The sequence below is a fragment of the Amblyomma mixtum genome, chromosome 2 (assembly GCF_055824585.1).
Source record: "Amblyomma mixtum isolate Tamu chromosome 2, ASM5582458v1, whole genome shotgun sequence".
Classification (NCBI taxonomy): domain Eukaryota; kingdom Metazoa; phylum Arthropoda; class Arachnida; order Ixodida; family Ixodidae; genus Amblyomma; species Amblyomma mixtum.
Window position 1 is genome coordinate 189331142 of NC_143013.1, and position 23572 is coordinate 189354713.

Sequence of the window (23572 nt, forward strand, 5' to 3'; positions counted from 1 at the left end):
TTCTTGCACGCAACTGCTTTGTTCTAACAGAGTGAAAATTAAACAGGAAAACAACATGACAGGACGTAGTGCTGAACTGAACAACACTGCGTCCCATTTTTTTTCTTCTCTCATTCCATCTTTCCGACTCCTTGCTAGAATGAACAGGCAGTAACTAGCTCGTCTACAAATGCTAATGCGCTACAGATGTGCACTCATCGAGTCTTGCATAGTTAGTGAGATGTTCGGCAGGCAAATCTGTTCGCCGCTGAATGCCACGAGCTCAAATTTCTCAACCCAAGCAGCCATAGAAGACGCACTGCTGTTGCAAGAGCCCCTGCACGCGGTGACCTCGGAGCAGGTCCGGATGTGCGCAAGTCCAAGGTGCGAAAATTGCTGCCGTCGCTTCCTTTCAGCGTCCTTATAAACGGTCATGGCGACATGCCACCCTTGAGCAGGCCCAGCTGCACAGCTGCGCGGTACTGGTCGGGCACCTCCATGAGCGCGTGCAAAGCGAGCGCAGCGTCGGGGTGTCGGCAGCCGCGCGTCACCTCTGCGTGCCGCACGAGCTGCAGGTTGTCGAAGCGCCGCTCGGGCAGGCCGTCGTCCCAGCACACCAGGGCCGGACAGGGGCCGTCTCCCAATGCCACCACCACCAGGGACAGCGGCGCCACCTAGGGGGAACAGACGACACCACTTCATCGGCGGAAGCAATGCACTGGGGACTAGCCAATGACAGCATGCTGCTGCCAGTTGGGATTTCCTCTTGTTCCAAGCAAAACAAAAAGAAGAAAAATTCAGGGGGGCACTTTGTTGACTTAAGTGCGGTGAGGCGAAAGCCTAAAGTGCGGTGTTGCTGCTTGTGTCACTGATGTGTGGTTAAGATGTTGAGCTTCACCTCTAAGAGTGGAAAGCGGCAGCGTCTTGCAACACTGCCAGGGAGTCCACACAACACCATCACCCGTTTGCTCGTCGGTAAATTAGTTTTCGACGATAGGAACTGTATCTGTCTCGCATGTCTCAGCGGACACCTGAACCTCCTTGAAACAAAGACACCTTATTCACTAGACACGCCTTTATTCATTCCAAACCATCCTGCTGGCATGGCGGAGTGGTTAGCATGTTTGTCTCGCACTCCGGAGATTGGGGTTCGATTCCTGAACTCGACCAATTTCCTACTCGGTTTTATTTATTTATCTGGCCTGATTAGAAAGATTAATTAGGCTAATTGGTGATTAAGCAATTAACTAAACTCATTCCCACTTACATGGAGCACCACTATATGATTCCTTTAAGTGGTTGCATGGTCTCTAGCCAAAGTACAATTGGCCCTGTTTTAAATTTGCGCACTGTGACGTCACGGCCGTTTCGACCAACTGAAAGGCGTGACATTTCTGTCGACAACTCCTGCTTAGAACGAAAGGGTTCCCAGTGAAAAAACAGCGACCTTAGAGGAAAAAGTTCACAAACAATCAATGCAATTCATGCGATGGAGTATGCGTACAAGCAAGCATTAAAATCAATGGCAGCCTGCAACCTCACCTTCACTTAAAGTGTCACAATGCCAGCTTACTTGGCATAGGCTTCGTAGTTTGTCTCCAGGGTGTGCTTTGGGTGTCTATCGAGGCTGCTGTACAATGAATACGCCTTTCATTTCCTCATAAAACATTTCTCTTCACTCAGCAGACATTGCAGGGGTTCAAGGACACGTTACAAGGACTACAGTGCGTTCTTAAAGGTGCACTGAAGAGGATTCTGAACATGTCTTTATGCCGCGGGAACTCGATCCACGCGTTCCTAGCATTCTTAGAAACAGTGACTTATTGCCCTGTGTGGCCGATTTCCCCAATTAAAACGAATTAACGTCCGGCTCCCGCCTTTATTTTTGAATTCTGCCTCGTACGGTGGGCGGAGTCGACTAACGCGTGGAGCGCCTTTCACCCAGTCCCGTGGAGGCTTTGCTTTTGCTTTATTTTGTTTTTTAGGTTTCCATGAATAAATAGTTTCATTCGCAGATAATATAGCCGCAAAATAAGCCTGAAGAAATAAAAATGCGCGCGGACTATTTGCTACTACAGACTACTACGTATTACTCCGCTGATGGCAGAGCGGCAAGCCGCCACGGGACTGGGGGAAGGGCACTCCACACGTTGGTCGACTCCGCCCACCGTACGAGGCAGAATTAAAAAAAAAAAGGCGGGAGCCGGACGTTAATTCGATTTAATTGGGGAAATCGGCCACACAGGGCAGTAAATCGCAGTTTCTAAGAAAGCTCGGAACGTGTAGATCGAGCTCCCGCAGCAAAAAGACAAGTTCAGATTCCTCTTCAGTGCACCTTTAATCTGCCATCGTTATTTCCTGCAGTTCAGCAGAGAGATAGTAACACTGTTTACGTGCAGTGCAATCTGCAGAGATTCAGTACCACTCTTCTTGAAACGCCATTATAGCTACACTGCAGGTGAACATGTTGAGAAGAACATAGCTGATACATTTTTAAAAAAATGCGGGATAAAAGTTTATTACCGTGAAATGTGACTCAAGAATGTAGCTCAAAGACAGTCTTACTGAAAAGCCAGTCAATACCAACTGATGCAACATCTGAAGAGCCTTTCTTGTGCCTGTATACATCTATCCACAATTGCACCGTCCTTAGCATAAAAGGAACTTCGCAATGTATGCCATTCGGGGACGGCAACAGCAAAAGTAGCCAAATTCATTTTGTCATTGCATACATCATTTTTCAGTACTTCACACCATCACACTTAGGCAGTGCACAAAAGAACCTGTCGCAGCTGACTGGAGCAACATTTCTGCTCAATTCACAAGCCCCCACGCTCAAGTGGCCCATATGTTAGCAAACCTTCATCACTAACTGTGTTCGACAGAGTTTGACAAAATTACAAGCATATTTACTAGGAAAGTAGCCTATATGAGAGAACATATTAATCAGAAAAAAAAACAGACTAACTCGGACATTTTTATTGCACATGATTCTGAGCTGCCAAGACAGGACAAAAGGTTCTGTTTAGACAAAGATATCCAAATAGCAGCTGTTCATTGGCAGCAGCATTCCCTCTATACTAACTATGTCTACAGCTATACTTTTATCATCACTAGCATGTTTCTATCCTCATGTGTATGTGTGCAAGTTTGCCCTGTAAATACTGTGTGTACTCGTGTAAGGGCTGTGCTTTTTTTTTCGGTATTGATGAGCTGCGGCCCTTACATGGCACCGCCATTTTTCCGCAAAATTTTTAGGACTACAGCGGAGCCCCGATTACGCATCCCCTTCTTATGCTGTGACACAAATTTTTATGATGAATAAGCGCAGCCCTGGCGAATCTTTCAAATGCATAAATCATTGAGCGCATGGATGATGCAACACACCCGACGACTGGTGTGAATTTACCACGTAAAGTAAAACAGCTTGCAAGATCAGTGTAGTGGTAAATGTAATGCGAGTCTAGGTTGTTAAGGTCTTCTGAAGATCCGGGGCACAACTGGCAGCAAGGTTCGAAGCGGCGCTCCATGCGTGCAACCAGCGCCTCCTCTATACTTTCTGTGCCTGGGAGAAGGAGAGGCGAACAATGGCAGCCCGCCGTCGGGGCTAGTACGGCCTTTCGCCGCCACGCGCCGCCACCGGAGTAGGATTACTGCCGCGCCGTTGCTCTGTCGCTCATAGAAACGCAGACCGTTCGCAGTTGTTCTGTCGCTGTTCTGTCGTTGAGTTTTCGGCTGCATTCATGTTGTTTCAAGTACAATCAAAACTTTTTTTAAAAGGGAGCTCAGAAGCACTTGTCGCTAAGGGTAACCGGACCATTTTAGTCATGTCTTTCGCGGCTACTGCTGTGGAATGCTCTCGCGCGCCATCTGCTGCGCTGATATGACAGCACGCGCCTGCTTAAATCCACGCAATTATTCTGTCACCTTAAAGTTCGCTTGTCTGAGGGTCTCTATTTGAAAGCAGTGCTTGGCAGCAGCTAATACTGAAAGCTTGGGCTCTGAAAGAACTCCGTCGCGTGCTGTTGTTTACTCATGTGAGTAGCACGTAAAGGCGCTATACTGCTTCCAAAGCGGGACCTGATCCCACGTTTCATTCGTAAAGTTTTTGAGAGTTACCATTGTCACCACCGAAGCCAGAGTTGGCGCCAGAAAATGTGCAGCTTTGTCATGTGGTTTCATCATTTGATCTGCCGCGCACTTCCTGCAAGACTGCATGGTGTCTCGAGTCGCATCGTTGACGCTAAACTTGAGCGTGTGTGGTACGGGCGAAAAATGCGCCCTGCTGTCAGTGCCACCAGCTTTGTAAGGTGGGACGCTGCATCATCTGCCTGCACATAACGCTGCGCAGATATAGAGGTTCATATATTCAATATCAGTGCGTTGTGAGCCAACACTTACTCAAACTCGAAAAAAAAAGTACTTATTGTCGAGGCTAACTTCTACACGGCAGTAAAACGTACCCCATCCTCAGAGCCTCGCGTACTTTCGCGAAAGGGGCTTTTTTGTGAAATGTTTAACTACGTCGTGCTTGTCACTGACATTGAATGCGTAGTTGCAGAGAAGCGGCCTTAGGAAATGAACCGATATAAGGTTCATGAGCTCGTTGCTGCCATCGCTCTTGCACTTCAGCAACTTCGAAGCACAAAGGGCTGGGACAGCGTGCTCTAGTAATGTAGTGATAGGCTTTTTTAAGGTCTGATCGTCCTGCAGGGCGCAGTCAGCAAAAGCTCTTAATGTGTCGAGAACGAAGAGAAGTTGATCTGACGGGTAGAGCAGCCCACCTCGGTCTTGGCTGCGGGTGAACTGAAGGAGTGGCTGGTTGCTAACCGGCTTCGAACACAAAGTAAGGCAGTTTTCGCAATCCATATGCTCGCCAACAACTCGTGCAATGTAACCACCCACATAAGCGGTAGCCGAAATCTGAAGCGACGGCAAGTGCTGTGGAAAAATTGTGGTACTAAGCCTCAGAAGCACCAATCTTGCTGTCGACAGCTTCGGCGCTGCTTGCACAGTCGACGTCAGGGGAGGCTTTGGAGCTGAAGTAGAAGTTGGTTGCGCAGAAGAAAGGACGTCAGCGGTTAGGAGTCTTGGCATCGAAGCACATTCTTTGTGGGCAATATTGAATGCTGAATTAGACACAGCGATCCCGGTCTTCAGTAGCTTTTCGAGACCTGACAATGCAGCCCGAACATCCAACATGTCATTACATCCGGATGACATTCGCAAACTACCAAACAAGGATTCAATAGGATCGCTGCTGAATTTTCGGGTGGGGACAAAAAAGAATTCTTCAGTCTGCATGCTGACTGAAGAGTTCTTTTTCGTCCCCACCCGAAAACTCAGCAGCGATCCTATTGCAGATATTTGACACACGTCACTGTAGAATAGGTAGTGATAAGAATTGCCTGATAGGTTTCGTCTGTGAGAAATTCACGGGTATGCCCAGATCTTTTTTTAGCCCTTCTAAACACATAGGGAAAGTGACTTCAAGCCATTCAAGCCGCGGATCAGCACTGTCATCGAATTGGCGAGCATCCGGAAAATGTTGGTGTATGTGCTGCGTCGTGTTGCTGACATCGTGAAGCACTAACCACCAATAAACGTTCTTCACGAACGTAATGGTTGGCCCTGCAGCTGAAAATGACACGGCAGAAGTGCACCCAGCCTGATCCTTGAAAAAGAAACAAGAATCGTAGTAAAGACCCACAGGTTCTCTATCTTCCTTCCTTGCACCAGAGGTGCCCCACCAGAGACGGTTGGTTTCAACTCGAAGACTGAAGCTTGATCTTCGCACCAGGGGTGCCCCGTCAGAGACGCTCTCGTGATGAGTTGAGACGCAGGGGTAAGGCGAATACTTGAAGTTTATGTACTACAGCTATTTACATTGCATATACAAGTTTAGGCACACTAGAGACATATTAAGAGGCAAAAGGACAAACAACAAAAAGGTGGAACTGGCTAATACTAGGGGAGGCCCCTACTCGGCGTAGCCGAAGATGCATAGCATCTCACCTTAGCGCAGAACCTCGCTTCCGGCTCCGGGGCGCAGTTTTAAAGCCCTAAAGGCCCGGCCCACATTCCATAGCACCCAATCATTCTACATTCTTCATATCATTGGCTAATCGAGAGCATGGTCAGCCCTCCAACTACCGTAGGGTAACACCCTTTCCAGAAAAACAAACGCACGGTCGTGCCAGCATGTGCGGAGTAGAACGTTCTCTCCACCGCAAAATAAAAATAAAAACAAACACAAATACACATTCGTGCCAGAACGTGCGCGAATCGGTTCCGCGGGGCGGGTGGACACCCGTACTTCCCGGCGCGTTCGCGAGCGGCCGCGTTCCAAGAAAGGAGACGCTCCGCTTTGAGTGCCCCCAGCCGCGTTCCAATGACCCCCGCGAACACTACCGATCCCTTACAATCGTACTCCGCGCGGCCGATCAGCAGTAGCCGAGCTTCTCGTATCCTCGATGAGCGCGGGCATCGAGGCACCCACCGCGCGCGACGTATTCTACTCACACAGCGCCTCCTTGCGGCAGCCGCGAGCCTCGGCGGAGCCAGCGCCCGACGGCCTGAGGAGAGCGTTCGCCCAGGCACAGAAAGTATGAAGGAGGCGCTGGTGCAACATGCAGCTGTAGGTGTGAGGTGGCCTTCAGCCTGCCTACCTTTCTGCACACTTCACTGATGAAGGCCGGGTGGAAATCAACTACATGTTCATCTTAATGTGAGGTTATTGCGTGTTGCCAAACTGGTAACAAGGTTCTAGTTTATTATAAATTGAGACTAGATTCAAAGCACTTCTGCTACAGCTTCGATGCGAAGCACGTTAGGCCTAGCAACACCGGGTGAACGGAGTACTATTGTGGTGGTCAATGTGCCAAGCCCAGCAGGCAATGCATCACTGCAACGAAACGTGCCCTAGTGTTGGAGCACCCCACTGTAGGTTTTGTCTTTTCTGGTGATAAAGCCAAGTGCGCAACACGAGTTAGCAGCATTGAAGCGCTTTGTGTTCACTGTTCCACGCAGAGTACGGCACGCAACACGACACATCCTTGGTGATACAGAGAGTTGCAGGCAGTCATCGTCTTTTAGGTCCCAGTGGAACGCACCACACCGGATGTCATGGTATTTGCGGTTGCCACGGCCAAACGGCAAGTCGCACCGTTGCTGGCAAATGAAACGCGGCAGAAGAAAAATTCAGCCACATTTTTAGTTGCGCATCACATGCCACAGTGAAGAGGCGATCAACAGCTGGTTCATTCACCCAGTGGTCTTCAATAAATAAAAACAATATTTCAGACACACTTTTCTGCATCGCAAAGACCGGAGGTGTACTTAAAAAAGAAAATGATGTACGGAACTATGCGTGGCTTTGCAGTGACAGATGGTAGCCACTGTACCTGCCAATCGCTGACAAAAAAAATAAGACAGCTTCCATCCAATTTGTTACAGGCAAGACAAGACAAAGCGAAACCCCATACCAATTTATAGCCAGCTGACGTGGCCGAAAAACGCAGTAACACTGACAATTTCACTACAAAGCAAGACGCTCCAGTTAAGAGAGCGCAGCCATGTTGGCTGTTATCTAATTGAGGTTCTTGAGCATCTGCCATGGAGCGTACGCTACGTGTGTGGCGTCACTGTCCGGTTTTTTTGACAGTTTCTGCTGCATTTGAGCTGCCTCTTCTGGCGTTTCAACCAATCAGGTGTGGCCGATTATGATGGTTTCGGTAAAGAAAAATTAGGCGTGGTTTAGATCTGGCTAAGCCTGGTCAGTTGCGTTAGCTACGACGTTTTTCGAGTAGTGCAGCACGTTCTTCTGCTGTCTCTCGAGCACGCTGTCCCTTTACAGCTTGGTTTTGTCGCCGTTGCTTCTCTTTAGCGCTCTCCATAACGACAAGATTCCACCGAGGCGAAGCGCGCATCTAGCGGGAGCCAACGACTACGAACGCGGTGCAGATGACGGCGATGCCACCTGGTGGAGCTCAGCTGAAACGGTTGCTAGGCAACGGCTGTTCAGGGCCATTTGTGCCTATCGACCACCGGCTACGTGATGAGGCGGAACCCTGGCGTAGTGTTGCTAACGCAACAAAACTCAGAATGCACAGGCCTAGGTCCCCACACCGGATGAGCCAGTGCCAGCTCCAGCAAAAATTACTTTACAAATTATGAAATTATGGGACCACAGCAGTTCTGCAAATTATCCCTGATTTCAAATTGACTGAGATCGAATTCTAGAGGTTTTAATGTACTAACAGCAGAATCCAACAGCATACCTGTGAAGCTGCCACGATGGCCTTCCTGGAAGATGCCTCACCCGCAGGGCTCAGCTGTCCGTCCGTCAGCAGCAGCAACACGTGGAATTCACGGCTGTCGACGGCAATCTGCTGCGCCTTCTGCACCAGGGGAGCAAAGCTGGTTGGGCCGGACAGCTGCACCTGTGGGGAAGACAGGGGGGGGGCACAAGGGGGTGACCCAAGAGAAAGAGCCCACAAAATGCTTTTCACGGCTACCCCACAGCACATCCCACAAGAGAAGTTCACCAAGAGAAGATCTCCAAAATGTGCTCTGTCAGTTGTTAAAGGGACACTGAGGAGAAATTGAAGTTGGCTTGTATCGACAGAATACCAGCTCCTGATTACAAAAACGCCACTCATACTGACAGCAAAGCTCTTGTAACGTAGAAAAGAGCAAGAACCAAAGTACAGGTATCGCCGCCACAGGCCAAACTCGCAAGTACAAGCTTCATCACGTCATAGGATAAAACAGTGTTGATAGAACCAATGGTTTTAGCAACACTAGGACACGAGAAGCCATGAATCACTGAGGCGCAGCCAATGCATGCGCAAATCTCCTTGACGTCGCCAGATGGCGCCACGTACCCGGCAGCTACGCACACGCCTGCAGCATCGGGACCAATCAGCGTCTGCCCACCGGCGGTAGGCGGGCTCCCGGTATTTCGCTAACGGTAACAAGGTACACGGTATGCTAAACGTGTCTATTTGCGAGAACTTCGTTGACGACTTCGAGAGCGGGATCTATCATAATGCTGGCAAAACGCCGGTGCAAACGTAAACGAAGCGACGGTAGCGACGGCCGCAATAGCCGATAGATGCCTTCAACGTGCGGCCGGCGGTAGCTTTCTTTTCGGCTGCTGCTAGGCCGCACTGCTGGCTGCCAGAAATCACGGAGTCTGCGTTAAGTCATGTGCACGTCATGTTTCACGTCACTTAGTCCTGTGTCGTCATAGGAGAATCCCAAGTTTGAATCAGAGCGGCGGGAAAAACTTTTTCAACTTCGAATCCAAATTTCTTAGAAATAAATGCATCTTTCGCTGCCGGCCAAGTGGCAACAAAGCCATGAAATGCCAACTATCGGATTTTGCTTTTAAAAAAATATTAATAGAGCTCTCCTCACTGTCTCTTTAAAATGTGCCCACAAGCAGTGGGAAGTGACTGTGCCCGTGCATCACAGAAGTGTTGCTTTTGCTCACTATTCCCACGTTCTTGCAACAAATGACTGACAGTGGTGGCTCCAATAGGCTGTGGCGTTGATGTTTAAATGCTGATGTTAAATGTTTGACGCTGAACTTTGAGTTGCCGTCAGATTAATTATGCATGTCACTGGTTGACATTGACCGCTTCCCTGCTATTGATGATGCCATGCCTGTAGTACTGAAATATAAAAATGGAAATGATGGCATGGAGATGAATGAAACACCCTAGCTGGCAAGAATAAAAGCGCAACAAGACGACACAAAGAAGGAGGAAAAACGACAGGACAGGCGCTAACTTGCAACACTTTACTGTCTTCATAAACCGCCGCACATATATCAACCACAAGGGGGGGGGTCAAGACAGATAGGGGGGAACACAGTTTAAGGCACGTGCGAAGAGACTCGAATACGACAAAACAAGAAGAGGTGAATCCGCAGAACTATGCCATATCTAAAAACTGACATTCTTTTTTACACATCATGATCGACGGGGTGCTAACACATGCACTCCCACTTTTACATATTCTGTGCGCTGTGGGAATCTGGCTTTCCGCCGTCGCCTTTGCGCGGCTGTGCCGGCCGCCCGCGTTGTTTCTCCTCTTTCCCTTGCTCCCGCCTCGGGCGGTGGAGAGGCGGCTGGGTGACTAATCACTGTCATTTAGCCACAGCTCCGCCCCGGCTCCCCAAGGGCCTTTGCCATTGGCACCTTTTGGCGGGAATCCGGGACCCGTTTTGGCGGCCGCGGATCCCGCGACCGTCCGAGCGGGGCCCAGCGAGAGAGAGATCCCTCCGAGACAGCGTAAGGTGCGTACGTTACTGTTTGTCCGTGCCGGCTTTGCCGCTCGGACCAGTGCTTACTCGAGCTCGCCCGCACGTGTCCTCTGACCTGCAGCGGCTCGAGCCTGTCCAGCGGGGTCCAGCGACCTCAGACAGGCGTACCTTGCGTTGAATGCCCACTCTCTCTCGCAACCGGCCCAACGGTCGACACGAGAGAGAGATCACAGCACTGCCGCGGGGACATTCTCCTGCAGCGGCGTGCTAGCGGCGCACATTGCTCGAGTCGCTTCGTGCGCGCAGCGGAGCCTTGCTCCTCGCGCGCCCCCGGGACGGGGTGACTATTGAGTGTTTGTGTATCTGCTAGAGGACGACGTGAATAAACGTCTCCTTTGTGAACTTGGAGGCCTATTTCTTTGCGGCGAATCGCTCTCCTCCCAGCGGAGGTTGAGTGCACCGCATCGGTGTCCCAGTGTGTGTGTGGTGACGGCTGATCGGGGCCCTTGGCTCGCGCGAAGCTCGAACCCGCGGTGGGTGGTGGCCTGTGTCCACTTAGGAACCCACAACTGGCGCCCAACGTGCTAAGTCATTGGCGCTTACGCCTTTGATGACATATTAGCCGAGCAGGTCGCCTTGCCGATCACGCTTGCGCACCATGCCTACCCCCAGCGGGGCACTCGGCAGCTACATGTCGGCTCCCTACGGAGTTGTAGCGTCGTTTGATCCGCTGGCTGCTGTTCCTTCGAATAGCCAGACACCGTGGTTGGCCGCGGCCCCCATTGGGGTTTACGGCGACACAACCCAAAATGTCGACCACGCGGCTCCCATCGGAGCTGTATCGGAAGCACCCTGCGGTGCATCCGCTGGTCACATGCCTCAGCTGTGCACGCTTTCCGCCCAGTGCGAAAGCAGTTCGTGTCACGCTGCCGCAACCGGCAGTTTCGAACAGCAGCAGCCGTGCCCCGCGAGCAGTCAATTCTGCTCTGGGAACGGCGAGGCGCTGGCCCGGTTCCCTGCGGAAACCGCGCCGCTCATCGAACTAGGAGCCTTGCCTCCCTCGTTCGTGCAGCCCGCCCAAGCCTCCACTGAGGCCGGAGCGCAGGCGCTGCTAGCCAGTGCTGCCCAGATGATCCAGTCGCTGTCAGGGGCTGTTGGGACGCTTTTGGCCACGCCGAAGTTGTCTCACCCCGCGGTCAAGTTGCCCATGCCAACATACCGCGGGTATGATGACCTACTCAGTGCCCGGGATTTCCTTGAGTCCCTCACCCATTATCAGAGAACTATGGGTCTCACTGAGCAGGTGGTGCTTGCACACATTATCCCCGCAGCGCTGACTGACACGGCAGCTCGGTGGCATCGGCTTTCCGGCCACCGGGCAGCGACTCTCGAGGAGTTCCGTGCAGCATTCCTGCGCGAATTCCTGCCCGCTGACTACGAGCGTAGGATGCGGCGAGAGCTGGAGCTCCGTACTCAGGCTCCGGATGAGTCGCTGCAAGAGTATGTTCGTGCGATGGAAGACCTTTTCTCAATCGCCGAGCCCAGAGCCTCGAACGAGGAGCGTGTCGAAAGGACGATCAGGCAGGCACATCCGACCTTTTCGGCTTACCTGCGCGGCGGCCGATTCCGAGATTTGGAGGAGCTGGCCGCCGAGGCAAAGCGCATTCAAGGCGACATTCTCGCCGCGCGCGCCTATCGTCCGCCACCGCCGGCAAGCGAGGCCCTTGAGCCACGCTGTGCATGGAGAGGGGCCTTGCCCTTACCCAACCGGCGACCACCCGCACAACCTGCCTTTGCAGCTGTTAGCGGGCAAAACGAGGCATGGGAGTTGAGCGACAGAGCTCTCGATCCCTACTCGTACGGGAGACGGGCAGCCTGCGCTGCACCGTTTTCTGAAGCGCGTGCTGAGGGGCGCCAAGCGCTCCAACGCACAGCGGAGGGGGAAACCCGACTCGGCCGACCCTTTGGTCGTGCAGCGGGCGGACCCAGGCAGGGAGAGGCGCCATTGTCCCGCGACCAAGCTCGCGGCGGTGTGCGCTGCTTCCGCTGCCAAGAGAGGGGCCACTTAGCAAGAGAATGCAGCGTAGCCAGGCCTCCTGCGAGGCAGGGAAACGGCGGCGGGGGTCGGTCGTAAAGGGACCACCGGCCCAATCTCTGCTAATTCCCTCTGCGTACAGAGCAAGCTGCCTTGCTAATGCGCACGCGCCGTTTATTCCGGTCACCATTGCTGGCCGCGAATTTTCGGCGTTACTGGATACGGGAGCCAGCGCTTCCTTGTTCGGTGAAGAGGTGTTGTCCCACTTGCAAAAGCACTCTGTGCGCTTGCGGGACTGCCGTACGGCATTCAACCTTGCGAAAGGCGTAGCCCATTCGGCTGGCGCCGCGAGGCTGACTGTCAGGTGGGGAGAGCGGACGAGACGCACGCGTTTCATCCATCTCCCAGGGCTCAGTGTGCCCATGATTCTCGGACGGGACTTTCTCCTGAAAACCGGGATCGTGGTGGACATTGCGAATGGCGGCTATCGCGACGGACCATTTTCCCAGCTTAAGCCGTTCATTAGCCCACCGGCGTCAGTATCTGCCTGCGCAGTGAAGGCATTCGGAGAGTGCCACGCTCAGCGGACAGGGCCACGCCCTTGTGTCGAGCGTTCCGTCGTTCAGCCTCCCCATTGGGACCGAGCGGCGCGGCACGACCAGGCACCACATCCGCTGGCCGCCAGTGCGGTAACATTGGATGACACACAGAAGGCTCGTTTGACAGCGCTATTGCGTCAGTACGATGAGCTCTTCACGGATCAACCTGGCTGTACCACTTTAGTGAGCCACAAGATCCACACTGGAGACGCGCTTCCTTTGAAGTGCAACCCTAGACCCGTCAGCCTTGCGAAAAGGCAGGTGATTGATGGGTTGCTGGATGAGATGCTGTCGGCGGACATTATCCGCCGCTCGTCCAGCGCCTGGGCGTCTCCGGTGGTGTTGGTGCCTAAGAAAGATGGCAGCCACCGTTTGTGTGTGGATTATCGCCGTCTAAATGCGCTGACTCGCAAGGATGCCTATCCGCTCCCGACGATCAGCTCAATCGTAGGAAACCTGGGCAGCGCGCGGTACTTTTCCACGCTAGATGCCTCCAAAGGTTACCTACAGGTCCAGATGGCTGACACTGACCGGTCTAAGACCGCGTTCACGTGTCACAGAGGGCTGTTTGAGTTCACTCATATGCCCTTTGGTCTCTGCAATGGTCCTGCGACTTTTCAGAGGCTCATGGACCGCGTCCTGGGGGAAGCGAAATGGTCCCACGCCATGTGCTACCTGGACGATATCGTGATTTATTCACGAACCTTCGATGAGCACTTAGGCCACATTGCCGACGTGCTCGAGAGGGTACGGGCTGCTGGGATGACTTTGAATCCTGCGAAAGCCCAAATAGCGCGGACCCGGGTTCAGTTACTAGGGTTCACGCTGGGCGAGGGCTCCATTGAGCCTGATGCGGAGAAACTTCGAGCCATACTCGAATTTCCCGCGCCCAAGGACGTACGCGGCCTCCGCCGCTTTCTGGGAATGGCCAATTTTTATCGGTCGTTCATCCCGTCCTGTGCCCGCGTGCAGGCACCCTTGACCAAGCTCTTGGGAAAGACTGCAGCGTGGCGATGGGGGCCCGAGCAAGAGCGATCCTTTCGCCTCCTGTCTAGTGCCATTGCCGAGACAGCGCAGCTCAGGCTACCTGACCTGACCAGACAGTTCGTAGTCCAGACTGACGCGAGCGATCTGGGTTTAGGAGCAGTTCTCCTACAGGAATTCGATGGCGTGCTGCAACCGCTGGCCTTTGCCAGCCGCTCCTTGCTGCCCTCGGAGAGGAATTATTCCGTGACCGAGAAGGAGTGCCTCGCCATCGTGTTTGCACTGCGCAAATTTGACGTCTACCTTGATGGAACGCAATTCGTGGTGCAGACAGACCACAGTGCGCTCAGTTGGCTGATGCGGCTCCGCGAGCCTGCGGGTCGGCTGGCGCGCTGGGCTCTCCTGATACAGCATTACGACTTTTCTGTGCAGTATCGAAAGGGGAGCACAAACGTGGTAGCTGACGCGCTATCCCGTGCCCCACTCGCCAGCGGCGCCTTGACGCCTGTAGGCGGAGGGGGCGAAACAGCGGACGAGCCGCCGGGCGGCAAGGAGGGGGAGCCCGCAAACGGGTTAACCCATTCCGCTAACCAGGCAAGCAGCGCTTCGCAAAGCGGACGAGAGGCAAAGCTCTTCGTGAGCGCCTCGGAAGTGCCGACGCGAACGGAAATTTTGGCTGCAAACCTGAGTGGGGACGAGACCATGCTCCCCTCTGGGATGACTGGAATCGTTTTCAGCCGTAAAGAGCTACTGAAAGCCCAGCAAAATGACCCCTTTTGTCGCGTAATGAGCGACGGTCTCAGGGAGACGGAGCGCCGTGACGCTACTGGTATTGTAGCGGGCGCAGGGGGGCAGAAGCCAGCGTGTGTCGCGGCGAACCCCGGGGATTCATATTTGCTGGACAATGACGGGCTCGTGCTGAAGTACATAGCCACCGATGACGAGTCCATCGACCCGTTCAAGGTGGTTATCCCCAAAAGTCTGAGAGGCGCACTTTTGCGATTCTCTCATGACGAACCACTGGCCGGTCATCTGAGTGGCTCCAAAGTTTTTGCAAAACTGAGTCAATCGGTGACGTGGCCCGGCATGAAGCGTGACATTTTCCGCTGTTGCCGTTCCTGCCATGTCTGTCAAGCGGTGAAGTCACGGGGCGGCAAGCCGCCTGGAATGATGAAACCAATTGACAGTGTGCGTCCGTGGCAGATGGCCACCAGCGATTTGATGGGGCCTTTCCCCAGGAGCAAGCAGGGGTTCATTTACCTGATGGTAGTCGCTGACCACTTTTCCAAATGGGTTGAGTTGTACCCCCTTCGCAAAGTGTCAGCACGAGCGGTGCTGGATAAACTCCAGGAAGTGTTCTGTCGGTTCGGCTTTCCGGAAAGACTGATCACGGACAATGCGTCCTATTTCACCGCTCGGGTGTTCGGTAACACGTGCCGTTCCCTCGGAATCGAGCACTACACCACTTCACCCTACCACCCCCAGTCCAATTTGACCGAGCGAATCAACCGAACGCTCAAGCCAATGCTGGCGGCCTTTGCCGAGTGTCAAAAGGATTGGGCAGACCATTTGAGCGAGTTCGCGTTCGCCATCCGAACCGCTGAGAATCGCTCAACTGGTTTCTCTCCCGCCTTCCTCAATTTTGGGAGGAAGCTGGCGAATCCGATGTCAAACGTCATGCAGAGCCAGCTCGGGGATGAGCAGACGCGGGCAGACTGCTCTGCTTATGCGTCGACGCTTCGGGACCGGCTTGATCGGGCTCTCAACAGAGCAAGGCAGAGTTTGGCGGCAGCCAGAGCCCAACAGAAGGCTCAATATGACCGCAAGCACCGCCGCCTGACTTTTCAGGTGGGTGATCTTGTCCTGAAGCGCAACCACGTTCTTAGCGATGCCAGCAAGGGGTTCTCAGCCTCGCTCGCTCCTAAGTGGCTTGGTCCGTACCGAGTGGTCAGAGTCTGGTCGCCACTCGCGTACCTGCTGGAGGATCCCCTTACGGGGAAAACCAGCCGTGCCCACATCGCAGACCTGAAGGCCTACGCGTCACGGTCTGACGAGCTTGCGCCGATACCCATTGGTATCAAAGGCAAGCGCAAAGGCACAACTGGTGCTGCGGAACGCAAGCGTACGGAGCACCGGTACCATCTGAGGCGACGGTCACCGGTGTGATTGATGGCGGACGGCGGACTTTTCCGCAACCGAAGGCACGCAGCCTCAGCTAGCTGGCGAGCTTTCTCGTCAGGCCCTGCCTAGGCGAAGCACGGTGTGTTTTTTTTTTTGTTGTTTTTGCAGCATGCTCAGTTCCAGTCTTCTGTGTTTATCAGTTTATTTATTTGTTTTGTTTGAGTCAGCTTCTAGCCACTTTCGTTTCCTGCCTGCTTGTACGTCTGTTTTCGTTCTAACGTACCGAGATTGTACATAGGCAACATGCGTCAGCATTGGCGTTCAGTTTTTTTTACCAGACTTGTACATAGGCAAACTTCAGCCCGCTCGTGCTTGCTCTTTTCTTCGAGAAGGAATAGATTGGATTAGGTGTCGTTTGTACAGCGCGCCTTATCTCATTTCCGGCCCGACTGTGGGTGGTGTGCTCGTTAAGGAGCCGTGTGTCGCGGTGCGAGTTTTGTGCGGCCCGTATGGAGGGGAAGTTGGCGGGGCGTTTGGGGCGATGGGGGGGGCGGAAAGTGCACCCTTTGACCCTCGCCGCGGCGCCTCTGGACGCTTCTGATGGGGGGGTCGTTGTCGCCGACCAGCGTCCGCGCACGTGCCGGTGTACGTGCACATGTGTTTGGGTTTGTGGCTGTGTGCGCGCGTAACCATGAGCCAAGGCGACGCCTGTGAGTTGTGCCGTTGTGTCCTTCTGCGTGAGCGCGAGGATGAGAAGGACCCCTCGCTGTGGACAAGGTTACACATCTGGACGCCGCCGAACGTCCTCGCCCGTTTCAGCCGGCGTGAAAGGGGTGCACTAACTTTCTTGTGCCCGAACGTGATGTCGTGTCCAAGGGCGCGAGGTCAGTGCTCTGCCGCGGCCCCGTCGTCATCAACGCACCCTACATCAACGGAAAGAAGACCGCCATCAGTCGTCGGCCCTCCCAACCCGTTCAACTTGAAGTCTGCGAGCGGTGAGTCGCCGACCGGCCCAATTTGCCGCGCCATCGAACTTTGAGGCTGGCATCCACCTGTAACACAGCTGTACAGTGGTATTCACATCTCCTTGTGTACCGTGTATATAATCTGCAGGCTGCTTTGATTTACTGAAGCGTATGCCCGTGTTTGTTTGTTTGCCTTGTTTTCCTTTGTTTGTGTTGTTTTTTTTCTTACGTTGTTGTGGCTGGAACTGAAGTGTATCTAGTTTTTTTGTGTATTCATTTCTTTATTTTGGAACTGAAGTGTAGCTTATTTTTTTGTGTATTGTATTGATTTCTTTATTTTGGCCGCGTGCTTTGCCGATGGGTAGGAGGGCATTTAAGGAGAGGGGGATGTGGGAATCTGGCTTTCCGCCGTCGCCTTTGCGCGGCTGTGCCGGCCGCCCGCGTTGTTTCTCCTCTTTCCCTTGCTCCCGCCTCAGGCGGTGGAGAGGCGGCTGGGTGACTAATCACTGTCATTTAGCCACAGCTCCGCCCCGGCTCCCCAAGGGCCTTTGCCATTGGCGCCTTTTGGCGGGAATCCGGGACCCGTTTTGGCGGCCGCGGATCCCGCGACCGTCCGAGCGGGGCCCAGCGAGAGAGAGATCCCTCCGAGACAGCGTAAGGTGCGTACGTTACTGTTTGTCCGTGCCGGCTTTGCCGCTCGGACCAGTGCTTACTCGAGCTCGCCCGCACGTGTCCTCTGACCTGCAGCGGCTCGAGCCTGTCCAGCGGGGTCCAGCGGGGTCCAGCGACCTCAGACAGGCGTACCTTGCGTTGAATGCCCACTCTCTCTCGCAACCGGCCCAACGGTCGACACGAGAGAGAGATCACAGCACTGCCGCGGGGACATTCTCCTGCAGCGGCGTGCTAGCGGCGCACATTGCTCGAGTCGCTTCGTGCGCGCAGCGGAGCCTTGCTCCTCGCGCGCCCCCGGGACGGGGTGACTATTGAGTGTTTGTGTATCTGCTAGAGGACGACGTGAATAAACGTCTCCTTTGTGAACTTGGAGGCCTATTTCTTTGCGGCGAATCGCTCTCCTCCCAGCGGAGGTTGAGTGCACCGCATCGGTGTCCCAGTGTGTGTGTGGTGACGGCTGATCGGGGCCCTTGGCTCGCGCGAAGCTCGAACCCGCGGTGGGTGGTGGCCTGTGTCCACTTAGGAACCCACAGCGCTTCTATCAATTGGCGTGCGATCGTGTCTTTACTTTTGCAGATTACACTTGTTTCCATAAGTTTTGCTCCACATGCCTTCTTTTTTCCTTCTTCTTTCCAGCAATCCTTAGAGTGAAGCGATAGATATGGCATAGTTCTGCGGATTCACCTCTTCTTGTTTTGTCATATTCGAGTCTCTTCGCACGTGCCTTAAACTGTGTTCCCCCCTATCTGTCTTGACCCCCCCCCCCTTGTGGTTGATATATGTGCGGCGGTTTATGAAGACAGTAAAGTGTTGCAAGTTAGCGCCTGTCCTGTCGTTTTTCCTCCTTCTTTGTGTCGTCCTGTTGCGCTTTTATTCTTGCCAGCTATGAACCAACATGCCCCCGAGAGGGTTTTACTGAAACACCCTAGATTTTAAAAGCAAACTACATTAAACTCCCATAAATACAAACTCGACTCAAATGAATTCTTGGATAAGATGAACAATATGAGACCATTTCGTTGGTTTTCCATGGGGGCTGATTGAGAAGACAAGCAAGATCAATGTACTCAAACTGCAGTGTATAACTGTACTGTCTATTCAGTGCGAGTATGGAGTTTCGGGTCTGACATGACAGAACATCACCATGTCACTCAAGCAGCAAAGCCCAGCAAGTGACAGAGTCAATGCAGTGAACTGGCAAGAAAGCAAGAAGCAAAAATATACACAGAAAAGTAGAGGGTGGGGTTGACTAATCTGTCCATCCTTCACTGTTGGCAACAGCAAAGCCTATAATGGCCTGGATAAACTTACTGGATAAACTTGGCATTCCAATGAGTAGGCTCATAGATGACGGTAGATTTACACCTGTTCAGATAAACCAGGAAATTTGCAACATGTGTATTCGCGATCGCTCCTCATCTACTTCTTTTCAAGGCATAGTCGAGTGACGTAAGAGTGGGGGGGTCATGAGGGTGGCTAAAATTCAATGCCCACTTAACGCCTTTAGGGTACGTAAATAAATAAAAGGGCTCCATGCACAGTGGTGCAGTTCATGTCAACTTCTTGGCGCAGGGTCATATGGGTTAGTGCAGTCACATTAAGTGCTCACTTGAGCAATGTCATGGTGCTGGTCATATAACCAGTCCCAAGTCAGGTCACACCTGCTATGCCAATGCCAAAGTATACAGCGGGAGTGATCTACAAACTGCTGTGCTCTAAAATGTCTTCTCTGAACAAGATGCAGGAACTGACAACCTGACAGTGAAAAGGCCCTATTCAAGAGTGGCCGGACCAATATTCCCGAATTACCCTCGTGTTCCAGTGGGTTCGCAGCTACCACACCAGCACTAATAACCGAGAGCTGCACTAGTTAGTGCAATATTCCAACACGGGAACAGTACACAGCATAGAGTTTCTTACTATTACCTAGAGGGAAAGCTGGCGGCACTGCACTTCAGCCACCATGGACGCTCAAAGCATCATGGGGTGGTGAGCTACTTGTTGCGAGACAGTCGTAGTTTTTCGGGAAGACGGAGTGGCACTACTAAGATGTTTCATTCCGAAAACACTGTTCGTGTGTGCGCAAATGACATAGTGTGCAAAAGCCATAGTAGCAAAACCCCAACAGCACACGACGCCAATAAAAGGTTTCTTTTTTCTGAAATGCCATTAAAAAACCTCTTAAAGTGTCTGAGCAACAACATTTTTTTTTAAAACATATTTACTTTTAAAAGTGCACCTATTAATTACGAAATATTAGTTTTTGTAGTGTTCATTACTTGGCCAATAGGAAAGCTAGCCATCTCTTATTTTGGGCAAACTTTGCACTTAAATGCTTTTCTGCTCGTTTGTTGCAATCATTAGACAAGATATTGAATGTTAGGACATGCGCAGTTATCGAACAGCTTTATTTTTGGGCCAAAAGTTGTAGTTTTGCTGTCGGTAGCTCACCGCCTCATGATGCTTTGAGCGCCCATGGTGGCTGAAGTGGTCTCGAGGGGCCTCCATGCAAACTCCCATAGACGGGTTGCCAGCTTTCCCTCTAGGTATAATAGTAAGAAACTCTATGGTACAGAGTGAATGGACGAAGCACCTTTCTTGTCTCCTCCCTCTGTCCTGAGTGCTGTTTGCGTCAGAAGGGGACTCACCCTGTGGGCGGTGTGCGTGTAGGCACACATGAGGTCGTTGAAGTCCAGGCACGAGGCCCCCGACTCAATGAGGGGAAAGAGGCCGGCGTCCCTCGTGGCGGCGTCCCCGAAGCCAAAGGCCGGCACGGGGTTCCCGTGCAGCAGGGGCCCCAGGGCCGAGCCCAGCGAAGCCAGGGCCCGCTGGTACGGGTTCTGGGTGCCCGGCCGCAGGGCGTGCAGGCTCTCGCCACGGAACGTGCGCCGACCCTGCCACTCATTGCTGGCCGAGAAGTCGACGCCCACAATGACGTGGATGTCAGGCAGCCCTGCCCCAACGAGAATCGGAGCTAACTGATTGTCCGGGCAGACAGCGATGATAATAATAATAACAATAACTTATATTCATGAAGCAGTGCAATACAGTAGAGCAGTATAGTACAGTACAATAGTATTTATAATAATCACAGCTAATTTTCCATCCACCATGTGCTATTTTGTTTGTACTCGTCAGTAAAATGCCTGATGTTTTGAACTTTTAGCATGCATCTTTGTTTTCCTCATGTTCTTTGTATTGCCTCCCACTCATGCCTCTAGAAGAAACGTTAGCAGTATAATTAAACAAATTAACAAAAAAAGACAGAGCTCTGTTCGGGGCTCCACATTCTCCAATTCTTCCAAAGACGGCATAGAATCATGGGTGTCCAGAGGGGGGGGGGGCAAGGGGGGGCTGTTGCCCCCCCACCTCTGGAACTACGGATATTATTTATGCACTAGCTCCTTTTTGGTGCTAACCTACTGCCGCCCCCATCCCCGGACATCGGAAAAAGTTCTGCGGACGCCCTTGCATAGAATACCTTCTGTTTCAAGAATTCACACACTTTAGCTGTGTAAAATGTTTGATTGCGATTAGGCAAAAATGACGGTGTGTGTCTCTGCGTGGCTTCCCAGTGAAGCCTACAGCACTGGCAGCGAGTTGAGTGAGAGAACTGCCCCCCAGCAAGGCAAGAGAGAAAATCTGCACTTGCGAAGGTGGAGAAGTGAGAGGCGAGTACAGAGAATGGGAAAGTGATGCCGCAAGCAAGCACGCATCATTGGCTGATGCAACGTGGCAAGCGAAGTAAGGTGAAATGTGGATAATGCAACAAATGGATGGCGTAAAATCATTACCGAGCCATCAAAGCCAGCCAAAGAAAAGCACAATTAACTGCTGCAACTTTCAGGCAATGGGATGCAGCAAAAGGGAAAAGCATCAAATAGAAAACCATCATCCTAAATGCACATTCTGCTAACACTAGTCATCACATCAGACCGTCTTTCTAAGGCCCAAGAAACTGCATTTATCACTCTCCACCCCCCGGCCAAGAATTCGTAGGTGTTGACAACAACAGCAAAATATATTAGTGCAGAAGGCACATACATCTCTTTGCCTCTGAGCCAAAAGTCACTGCGCAGCTCAATAACAATTGCAACCGATTCCAAGTGGTTCCATTCAAGAAGTTAAGCTTGCACTAAGTATCACAGCAGCAGCGAAGGCAAGGTGGCAGGAGTACGATTAGGAGACTGCAACGAGAAGAGCAAAAGTGTTGCTTCATGTGTTTGCAGAAATTAAAAACAAAAATGACCTTCGGGACAGCCCACTTCCACAGTATTCACTACAAGAACTGTTCCACATCTCTGTCACAGACTTCTGCAGTAGCTTCACTGCTTTGCAGCACCTTGTGAGGTGTGCTGTGGAAGCCAGACGACGCCACAGGTGCAGAGTGAAAAACAGTGCAATTTCCCCCACTGACAGGAAGCTTATTGCTCGAGGTAACACTTGCTAGCTCATTTGTCCCACGTGTCTGGCAGAATCCCCTTGGTTGGAACTCTGTGCAACACTAACACGTCAGGATCCCGCTTGAGGAAGTTTCACAGCTTTCTGCTCTAAACATGCGGCAACACTCGGGTGAACACTGATCATGCAGATTTCCCCACCACAGCCATAACATATGAAATCGAGGATCAGTCAGTGACCGCCTCAAAAAAGCAGCTTATCCTCTATTCCTAACAGAAATGTCGCTTAAAGTTTTTCTTTCAATTAATTAATAATAATTTCAAAGTTGAGACCTCTAATACCCTTGCTTAATTCCTCGGGGTACCAAACTAGAAATCGCCATTCTCTTTCCATAACGCCATTAAATTCACGAGTTAATTGTTTTAAATATTCTTTTTTTTCCAAGGGCCATCACTGATTGGAATAACCTCATGGATGATGTCGTCGCGTATCGAGGCTGGTAGCTACCAATGACCTACCAATGACCTTAGCATATTGGATTGGATTCATCAACAACAATCATTTTAAGTGCTTTTCAAACAAATGCAATGATGTTGCCAGGCGCACATCATTGCATTTGTTTGAAAAGCACTTAAAATGATTGTTGTTGATGACCTTGCTGCGGTATTTTCTTGCAGATTTTCTATCTGCAATTGTGTTTTGTTCGTATCTGTCTGTATTTTTTTATCTTAACACACTCCTTCCCACCTGCTATGATCTTGTATACAAGATCGCAGTATCCATAAATAAATAAATAAATAAAAATGCACTTTGCAGCAATTCTCCCTTAGCTTCCTTCTTCGCAGCAAAAAAGAATGACAAACTGCAACAGTAAAAGCCTGGCTTCGATGAGAAGCCTCGACACTCAGTTCAACGAGATTGTGTGTGGCTCGAACAAGGGCTCCTATTACCGTTCTGCAACACATGTATCAATTAAAAAAACTTAACATTATTTTCCGGATCAGAATGGACTCCCCACTGAATGCCGTACACTGTGTGAGCTAAACTGATTTGTTTCTTAAATGCACAGTGCCCTGTGATAGAAAAAGAAAAATAAACAACGAGTTTATATTCAGGAAGAGAACGACTGAATCAAACAGCATCCTGCAACACCTACGTCACACACACAAGGTTTGTAAATTCTTGCATGATTTATAGAACTAGGCTGACTGTGAAATATTGCAGGACGAAATACTGCACATATATTTGGGCAGCATATCATCCTGGTGCAAAGAGATTGCAAGGCTTACAATTACAAGGCCCTGTAATATGGATCTAAAGCAGACAGTAAAACAGAGCACTGAAATACACTACTGACAGCAGCCTTTAAGGGGGGACGAGGGTCTTAAAACTGACCTTTTTATTTGTTGCTAGAATCTGATGAAATTTTGCACACAGATGTGTTTTTCTCTTCCGATTTCAAAAATGTAGTCATAATTGAGCTGGTGGTCTTAGGTCAAAAGTTATCTTAAATTCTAGAGTGTAATTTGGTAATTTCTTACGCAGC

General features: G+C 51.6%; 1 protein-coding gene across 3 annotated transcripts in view; it reads right to left on the reverse strand.

Annotated features, from left to right (window-relative positions):
• LOC149361856 (uncharacterized) overlaps positions 1-23572 on the reverse strand; it is a 46340-nt gene continuing 22768 nt past the window's right edge. For all 3 annotated transcript variants that reach the window (XM_089572848.1, XM_089572850.1, XM_089572851.1), the window contains exons 3-5: positions 20274-20578; positions 8259-8420; positions 1-653 (exon numbers count right to left, since the gene is read on the reverse strand). In XM_089572848.1, the coding sequence (XP_089428974.1) occupies positions 411-653; positions 8259-8420; positions 20274-20578 (710 nt within the window). In that variant the 3' untranslated portion in view covers positions 1-410. The remainder of the gene's footprint in view (positions 654-8258; positions 8421-20273; positions 20579-23572) is intronic.